The sequence below is a fragment of the Coregonus lavaretus genome, assembly GCF_964263955.1.
Source record: "Coregonus lavaretus genome assembly, chromosome: 3".
NCBI lineage: Eukaryota > Metazoa > Chordata > Actinopteri > Salmoniformes > Salmonidae > Coregonus > Coregonus lavaretus.
Window position 1 is genome coordinate 30708183 of NC_139990.1, and position 10112 is coordinate 30718294.

At 41.6% G+C, this 10112-nt stretch overlaps 1 protein-coding gene across 2 annotated transcripts; it reads right to left on the bottom strand.

Moving 5' to 3' along the window:
* On the bottom strand, positions 1–3495 carry LOC311112747 (nurim-like). Of its 2 annotated transcripts, XR_014610902.1 has the most exons (5): positions 3211–3495; positions 2535–2728; positions 2232–2408; positions 618–1864; positions 1–351 (listed from the first exon to the last, which is right to left on the bottom strand). XR_014610902.1 is itself a non-coding variant. In XM_084155876.1 (4 exons), exons 1-4 carry the CDS (start codon positions 3359–3361, stop codon positions 1559–1561), a joined length of 828 nt encoding a protein of 275 aa, XP_084012002.1. In that variant the 5' UTR covers positions 3362–3495; the 3' UTR covers positions 1–1558. The 2 variants fall into 2 exon arrangements, 1 of the variants encoding a protein (XP_084012002.1); XM_084155876.1 differs by having other exon boundaries at positions 1–1864.
* Between the last annotated feature and the right edge of the window lie 6617 nt (positions 3496–10112).

Genomic DNA, 10112 nt, shown 5'->3' on the forward strand with positions numbered 1-10112 from the left:
ACAATATTCTGAGTAATTACTCATAAATACATTGATGTTAAAAGCTATGCCTAAATGCTTGGTGGCATATTTACAGATGTTCTGAATCTGATTATTTTGTAAAATCAACACAGTGTTACCCCTACCAAGTGAAGTTAACAAACAACTGCAATGTGTACTTTTGTAAATTGCTGTGTGTAGCCACACAAATGTCCCATCTGATCCCATTCATGTATGTGTTGTAATAAAGCTCACCAGCTTGTAGTCCCCAAAAAAATGGAAATGAGTTACCTTTGGTTCATTCAGCCATTCCTATGGGGGAAATGGGGTTTTGGGATAAACACCGAAAATAGAGTCTGAGGTTAACACAGGCTTAGGAGATCTTATACGTTTTGTTCTATGAGATAACCAGGGTTGGGGTCAATACCATTTCAATTCCTGTCAATTCAGAAAGTCCAATGAAATTAAATTCTAATGCCAATTCTCTTCCAATGCCTTTCAATTTGGAAAGGAAATTGGAATTTATGTGCTTGTTTTTATTACATAAATGCTTAAAAATTCACAAAAAGTGACATTAGCTGATGAAGATTATCTCATAGAACAAAACCTATAAGATCTCCTAAGCCTGTGTTTACCACAGACCTTATATTCAACGTTGAGCCCCAAAAAAAATGCATTTCCCCATAGGCTTTGACCAACGAGCCATGGAGGAGTTAGTGCCTACGAAAAGATGCCATTACTATTGCTCTCTATAACCAGGTTTCCATCCAACCTTTTTATGTGAGTAAAGTACATGTTGGATAAAAAATTTTTATGACAGCCCTGATGGAAACAGAACATTTGTCTGTAAACTTTTCAAATGTCAACAAAACAAAATACGCTAGACAAGGTGGGATCTTTTTGTGTCTGTAAAATTAATTATGCAAGAAATGTCAGTGGAAACGCTTTTATGCGCAAATATTGATATAATAACCATCACATAGAAGTAAACTTGGAGTCACGCGATAACATGTGTGGTCCTTCCACTACGACTCGTCGGAAAAGCATGCAGTTTATTAAGATACAGACTAATAAATTATGAACTTCACAGGGTGGTGAAAGTGTAACGTGATGAGCTTGAAGCTCCTTTCCAATAAATATCTTGGGTCTTATTCTGGTGACATGATCATCGATGCTAGGGTGCCGTTTGACAAATATAAATAATCTCGCTCTTTTGCCCATACTAATCTCATGTACCCGCACTGTATCTGCGAGCTGTTGGCTAGAGCACACTTGCCAATACAAGAGTGGGCACACGCAGTATAACGCACTTTTTTTGTGTGAGAAAACCATCAGTAGAGTTGAAAATGCGATGGAAACCCGTTTAACTGGTATTTTTCATTCGGGAAATGTGAATTTAACCGCAAAAGGTATTTTTATGTGCACCACGTCATCACGCAGTCTTTTATCCCAAACAAGTCAATTTGATGGAAACATCTTTGGTGGGAAAATGTGCATATTGTTTTTATGTGGATTTTAGAATATTCTTATGTATCGGCAATTGGATGGAAACCTAGCTTTTAACACCCATGACTTCAATTCACTCTTCCTTGTGGTTGTTATTGTTCTGAGCAGTGCCCTCCTGTGGCAAAGAGAAGAGACGCAGTTTGCTATGCAGCTGGACACTGAGGTAGGCACAGTCCTGTGTATCCAGGGAGTGAGCCAGGGCCAGGTAGGCCGAAAGACTCCCCGCCAGCAGCAGCCTGTCCAGGGGCAGTGCAGGGAGGAGCCACAGCACCACAGCCAGCTCCACACACACTGGGTGACGCAGGTGGGCAAAGAGACGCTGAGCCCGGGGGGACTTGAGAGCCAGAGGGTCTCCCAAACCAAGACACTCATAATAAACCTGAGAGGGATGGAAGAGGGAGGATGGAGGGAGACCGGGAGAAAGGGAAAAATTACTTATTGCAGATATTAAACCAGTTATTTATATTTAAATCAGAAGGATATTCTTAATCATTCAATTGCTGACAAATGAATAATTTTATCAGGGTAATTTCAGCTTTGGTATCACATCAAAGAGAGAATTCATGCAGATTTTTTTAATTGTAGGCCTAATACAATGTGATGCATGAAAATGCTTCGGTGTAACCAGTGTCAAAGTGAACAGTATCATTTCCTCCACTGTCCCTGTCCCCTTACTGGCCTCAAACTAGTAGTCCTCTGATCGCAAACACGTGACTGCAATCTTACTCTGCATGGGTTTACTTTACCTGCTTGATGCCCAGTAGTTCAGGATAGTCAAAGATCAGCAGTATACTGCAGATGATGGACCAGCAGAGGAAGTGCAGGGTGAAACAGAGCAGTGGGAACCAGGTATTCCATGGGGCATTACGTACTGACCACAGACAGGGAGCATCCGTCACAGGCTGCCAGTAATGCATCAATATCTATAACAGGGACAAGACAGTCAAGTAGGACAGCAAAAGGGGTATTCAAATGTAGAATTGTCTCTCATAATTCTCCCTTTTTTAAGACCATAAGATTGCATAAATGAAAGTGTGTGTGTGTGTTACCTGGAGAGCCAGAGCGGTGGTGGAGCAGTACATGGCCCGGTTCAATACCCCCAGGACAGACTGGCAGGCCTGCTTGACTGGAGCCCAGGCCAATAGACTGTGCTGGACAGTAAAAAGCCCCAGAAGCCCCAGATCCACAACCACAGACTTGAGAACAGAGCTGTCCCGCAAGGCTACAGACCATGGTACAGAGTCTATATAAAGTATAGAAATATGGACAGAGAGATAAGGATATGGCGTGGTAGGTTAGGTGTTGTTGATTATCAGTGGAAGACAACTACAAAGTATTTGAGCAAAGTATAATGATGAATTCCCATGTTGAAATGATCTTGTTAGTCAGGCTGGGCCCTGTTTCCCAAAAGCATTGGTTCTAACGATGAACATAGCCTTAAGATCCTTTTGGGATACCGGGCCTTGTTCAGCTAACATTGGTTTGCACATGCACATCACATCTCGCGCACAGCGTACGGTTTCGACTGCAGTACTTTCGACTTTTTTCCAGTTCCAAAATAATTTCTTGAGATGAATGAAACATTCGAAAAACATTCTAACTTGCTACTGTAACAATGTCTCCGGAAATTGCAACAGCTGTGAACCTTTTGTATAGTTTGAGACCAGAATTTGCTACTTTTTCTGATGAACACACAACCCTCTGCCAAAGAATCAGGAAACATACCTTGACACAGTGGCGACTCTCCAGTGATGTTATGATATATCGCTCGAAATGAGATAAAACGAACAAAGTCTGCACCGGTTATAAAAACGAAGACAAAGTTTAACAGCGCCAAGATGCAAAGGGTCATACCACGAGCCGTGACTGACGCCATTTCAATATTGACTTTTTCCTCATTAGGCAGCAGAAACAACAGGCGTCGCCTCTTTCTCTCTTATCTTAGCTATCTGGGATCCTTGGGACGTACCGTAACCTTAACCGTAACCATAACCCTTACCTTACTACTGTGTAGTTTCTTCCGGGAGGTGAGCGGTAGGGACAAATATTAACACTCGATGTCGCTGTTGACCATAACTAAAGTTTATACAAAGTAGCTTGAAGAGGAGAGACCTGGGTTCGAATCCCACGAGGATGTAAATAACTTTCATTTGGCTTACTCAATGCTCATACAGTACATACCTGTCCAATAAAGGAGACCCTTTCTTACTTTGAACTTTTTTATTTATATTATTATTCACATAAAAGCCTCACAAAATGGACAGAAAAATCAACATATGATTCATTTTGTACAGTACAATATCAAATGTATTCAAAAGAAAGCCCAGGTCAGCATCTCGTGGTACACCTCTCTGATTCTCATGTGTAGGTTAATCTCCCAATCAAACATAAAATCAAATCAACCTCACAGTGATAGCACTCCACATGGTAACTTCTGTCCAAGGCCACTACCCGGATGGACTCTCTTGAACCCTAAGGCAAGACAGATATACAGACAGAGGTTCAGATCCTTCTCTGGACAGACAACTAATTATAAACACGCACCAAATAGCCTTATATCATAGCCTGTGTGCCAGTCTGCTTGGATGAGCGCAGAAACAACTGGCACCCAGGCTATTATACCATGCTTTTAGTTAGAACCTGCTCAAACATTCAAAAGCAAGATATCATAGCTAACCTCAGATGGCAGAATTGGCTGGCCACAAGTCGCACAGCTAGGTGCCAGAAGTCTGAGAATAAAAGGACAAGATGTAAATGAAATAGAGAAATGTGATTGACTCAATTGTGGTAATAGATTAATCATTATTGCTATGCTGTATGAGGGTGTGTCTGTGACAGGGTGTTGATGTTGATTTAAGGGTGTGTGATGGTCTTGCTCATTGTGTTGGTGTAGCAATGCAGTCAAACTCACCTGTGGTAGTCTCTGACACAGTAAACCTGTTAGTCCCCTGTAGCTCAGTTGGTAGAGCATGGCGCTTGCAATGCCAGGGTTGTGTTCGTTTCCCACGGGGGGCCAGTATGAAAAGTGTATGCACTCACTAAATGTAAGTCGCTCTGGATAAGAGCGTCTGCTAAATTACTAAAATGTAAGTAATGTTGTCGGTGTCCACAGTGAAGGGCATTCCTTCTAGGCTCTCATTACAGGTGACATATCGAAAGCAGGCAAGATGGTAGGAATTCCCAAGAGCCTGTAGTACCTGGTTAGATTGAGTGTGGAGAGGTCACATAATGGGAAAACACACTCTCTTTTATGTACTACTTTGCTCAACACTAACACAAGCACATACAAACAAATCTACCCTCATATTCTCATTAATCTACTCACCATTTATTTTATTAAATATCCACAGACATTACAGAATTCTGGAGACTCACGAGCACCTGAGTACTTTCAAAGTAATTGAAAAATAAAGTATATTTCATCAAATTCTCATAACAAGAGACAGTAATTGATTAACTAATTGAAAGAGAGTTCAAATGAGGGATAGTGAGAGAGTGTGGGGTGGGGTGAAAAGTATTCCAGTCTGAATAGCCACAACTATAACCAAAACACAGCTGAATTAAAACAGGGAGGGCTGTTAATGAAATGACATTTGTTTTTTTGTGTGCATGTTTGTGTGTAGAATAGATGCATGACATGTATAGGTCTACTCTGGCACCCCAATGGTGGAACAAGCTCCCTCACGACGCCAGGACAGCGGAGTCACTCACCACCTTCCGGAGACATTTGAAACCCCACCTCTTTAAGGAATACCTGGGATAGGATAAAGTAATCCTTCTACCCCCCCTTACCCCAACCCAAACCCCAACCCAAAAACAAAAAAACAAAAACAAAAAAAACAAAAAAAACATTGTGAAGTGGTGATCCCACTGGCTATAAGGTGAATGCACCTATTTGTAAGTCGCTCTGGATAAGAGCGTCTGCTAAATGACGTAAATGTAAATGTAAATGTACTCACTGCAAGCACTGCAGGTGAAGCAGGTGTCATGGTATAGCTTTCCCATCGCCTGGCAAGCCCGGCCAACACCATATACTGCTTCACTGCATCTTACACAGCTCCCTGAAAATGGCAGACCACACACACAATGCACACAAAACAGGAATACACACAAACTACACACTGTAACCACATGTTTCTTTCAGTATCCCTCGATCCTCCAGCAAGAGCTGCACGGTCAACTGAAATACTCTGACACCTGATCCTTTCCCCAATCACAAATGCAAGCAGCCAAGCACACAATCACACACTGCAGAGCTATCAAGAGCTGTTAAATACCACAATAGAGTACCCCAACATAAAACAGGTATGCTGTTGCTTGCTACAGTATAAAAGGGAACCTAACGTTCGACCAAAGCTGTGGTTTTGATATCTGCCTTACCAAAGTAGATGTCGGTACTGGTCTGGGAGTCCATCTCCACTTCCAGAAGCCTCTCTATGTGAGCTTCTAATTTTATGTCTGGTGCATGACAGCAGAGTCTCTGGCTGTAAGGGGAGCCCCTGTCTGGGTTTATAGGAGATCAAGAGGAGCTTGTGGTCTGCTGGTCTCCCTGTGGGGCCAGCTAGCCCACTGGCTTCTGCAGAGAGGGGTAGGACTGGCTGAGAAAGACGAGTCCAGCTGGCCACTCAACAACTTTAGCAGACATTCGCAGGTTAAGATTTTTCACCTAGTCGGCTCGGGGATTAGAACCAGCGACCTTTCAGTTACTGGCACAACGCTCTTAACCACTAAGCTACCTGCCGCCCCAGGGTTGAGCAAAGCTTTGAGATATTTGGAACAACATAGCAGGGGGGAGAAGGAGATAAATTATGCTGCGTTCGTAACCAAGTGGGAAGTGGGAATTAACCACGTACGACTGGGGAAAATCCACTTGAACGGCCTTCCAACTGGTAATTACTAGTGGGAAACTCCTCTATCATCCTGAGCTCCCACTTCTCCCACCTGTTGATAGCTTGCTCATTTAAAGTAACTGTCAGGTAAAAATCTCACTTTTAAAAGTTAATATTCTGTTAACTCATACCCAAATAGTGTTGTTGACTCGTCCTATACTTGTATTTGTGGCCAAAGCATAAATTGTAAGTAATTATAGGTAATATTTAATAGAAATTAGGAAACACTGGGCAGTTACTTTAATCAGTGACCATTAGTTGTGTGTTGCTGCCCTCATGTGGTCTTCCTAGGGTTCCTATCTTGTGCCCTGGGCTCCATCTCAGGAATGCTAGCTCATATGGCATAAGGCATGTGGAGGCAGGAGGATGTCTCAATAGTGCAGTGAGAGAAAAGCCCAAATGTTGACATCTGCACAGGTCCACTGAAAAAAACCCTGATACATGATGACACTGTGGCAGATACTGTGGTTTATGAAGTATATATACTTGGTAATACTTTGTAACAAATAACACAGGTTAGCCTATATCTAAACATGTCATAAGCATTCTGTAAAATAAAAAAATATAGCCTAAACTGCACCTTCTTCTTTATTTTTTCTAATTGTCTGGGGAAAACACAATCTCCCTTTCACAGTCTACTAAAATATTGATGTTACAGAAAATAAATAACACATAACCCTAGAAGTGGGCCTTCCCTCTGCAATATAATCAACACAACACACAATGAGGGATGCACAATGTTTGCCCAAAGAATGCTGCACACTTTTAAAATGCAGTCTTGTCACTTTAATGAAATATTCGAATTCATTGTAGGGCATCAATAAAACTAAAACAGAGAGAGAGCGGTGTCAAGGCTTCAACGGCAACCTGGACTCATGGGTAGACGTAACATAGATGCGGTAAAGGTGTCCATTGACCAGGCGTTCCATTGACCAAATTGGCGCTCATTCAACAAATCTGATCAAACAAAGTGCATATTCGTCAAATCTGTCATGGTTTATGTATTGTAACTGGTCCACAATGTGGTTACTGATTTTGATATGTTTGGCTGTTTTGCTGCATAACATGTAGAAGTTGTCCCTTTTCAGGTTTAGAAGAAGTTCGTATAAGCTGGTTAGCATAGCTAGCATACAGAAATCGGCGGTGGTAGTCAAATTCGTTTTTAACTGTAATGCAGTTGATTGGTAAAGATGACATGACCATGTGTTGGGGTTGACATCAGTGGAGGCCATCCTCCTCAGTAAATTTCATACCAATAAAAATAGTAAAACATTACAAAAGTTATCATTTTTAGATAAAACTATACTAAATATAAGCACGTCACCAAATAGTTTATTGAAACACACTATTTTGCAAAGAAGGTCTACAGTAGCCTCAACAGCACTCTGTAGGGTGGCACCATGGTGTAGCCGGAGGACAGCTAGCTTCCGTCCTCCTCTGGGTACATTGACTTCAATTCAAAACCTAGGAGGCTCATGGTTCTCACCCCCTTCCATAGACTTACACAGTAATTATAACAACTTCTGGAGGACGTCCTCCAACCCATCAGAGCTCTTGCAGCATGAACTGACATTTTTCCACCCAATCAAAGGATCAAATAATTAATCTAGTACTGAAAGCATAAGCAACAACTAGCTAGCACTGCAGTGTATAAAATGTGGTGAGTAGTTTACTCAAATAGAGAGAAAGACAATAGTTGAACAGTTTTGAACAAATTAATGTCTTCCAAAATGAAGGAGACGCAAGAGAGAAATAGAGAGAAAGAGATTTGTCGTAATTTTTTTCACTTTCACTTTCACTTACTTAGCTAGCAAATGCAGCTAGCTAGTTTAGCCTACTGAAACACCCTGCTCAAACAGAGGGCTGCTATGTTAGCTAGCTGGCTATGACTTTCCAACACAACACTGGAACTCTTCCAAGTCAAGGTAAGCTTTTGGTTGTACTAATTAATTGCCACCGGGGCCCGCCGGTGTAACTGCTTACTGACTGTACACTAACGTTACTGCATGATTGTAGTGGGTTTAATAACACATTAGTTCTATTAGCTATGACGTTACTTTAGCTAATATGGTGACAACGATGTAGGCTGTGTGTAGCGGTTTGGCTTGGAAAGGTTTTTTCGCCTGGGCACATGTGTTGTGCATTGAAGTCCACAAGCGAAGGTAAGAGGTGAGAGGAGAAGTGCACATAGACGCAAGAAGGAATACAACGTGGCTGCTATGAAAGTGAACTGTGTTTACGCGTGATCGGGGAGGATTCTGTTGAAAAAAGTTTCTTAAACGGAAGCAAACAGAACAAAACGAGGATAAACATACCTGTTGGAGAAATGATTACACCCTATATCAGCTAGATGCAGGCAAGAGTGTGCAAGGCAGTATTGAATGTCACTGTCTGTCCATGTGTCACTGTCTTGTCACCTCAAATGTGTCTCTCGACCTGTGTGCACCTACGTTGTAAACTTTCATTCATAGGCTAGGTTGTAGCAATCTCATGATGGGTATAGGGAAAATTAGAGTATCATGTAGTAGCCTAAACCTATCGCTGTTACATTGAACTGGGTGAATGGAATATGAATGAGAGTCATCCAATATGCTGTAATAGAAATAAGGCGATGCTCATTAAAAAACAATTGTCCTCCCTCATCTTAAACGGCACTGACCGCCACTGGTTGACATCCATACAAGCATTATACTCTGATTTTTACCTCAACATAGTGTGAAATGCACATATAAACAGTAGGCTAAATGTGGGCTAATTTTGCTGGGAGGCAATGAGGAGACTCAGGATCTTTCCCCCACACCCTTTCCTCCACGCATTTTCATGTAAATTCCATTGTTTTGGTCGAGTTCGATTGACCTCTTTACCGCATCTATAGTTTAAAAAATCCGGGACACTCAAATTAGTATGATATGTTACGTTAGGCATGGTATGTGTTTACATTTACATTTGACATTTTAGTCATTTAGCAGACGCTCTTATCCAGAGCGACTTACAGGAGCAATTAGGGTTAAGTGCCTTGCTCAAGGGCACATTTACGTCATTTAGCAGACGCTCTTATCCAGAGCGACTCACCAATTGGTGCGTTCACCCTATAGCCAGTGGGATGACCACTTTACAATTTTGGGGGGGGGGGGGGGGGGGGGTAGAAGGATGTGTTCATTTGTGGATGTCCATCATTCATTTCGTATGATATGTTACGAATTACAATTCGTATGATATATTACAAACTGCAATTTGTACAATATGGTACGAATTTGCAATACGTATGATATGTTACAAATTCCAATTTGTTGTAGTTAATATTAGCTAGGTGGCTAATGCTAATCTTAGCTAGGTGGCTAACATTAGCTAGGCTAGAGGTTAAGGTTAGGGTTAAGGTTAGGTCTTAGGTTAAAGGGTTAAGGTTAGGGGAAGGGTTAGCTAACATGCTAAATAGTTGCAAAGTAGCTAAAAAGTAGTAAGTAGTTGCAAAGTTACTAATTAGCTAAAATGCTAAAGTTGTCCGTGATGAGTTTCGAACAAGCAACTTTTGGGTTATACACCCGACCAACCACCTTCCTTTAATTTTGGCCTTTATTAACTGTATTTCTTATGTAACCATACAATTTAACATATACTAATTTGAGTGGCCCGGGTTTTCGTTTACTATGTTACGTGTAGTCTATGAGACCAGCCTGTCAACGGCTATAATCTACCGTCAAGTTTCGACAGACCGATTTACGGTAGCCTACACGCCCC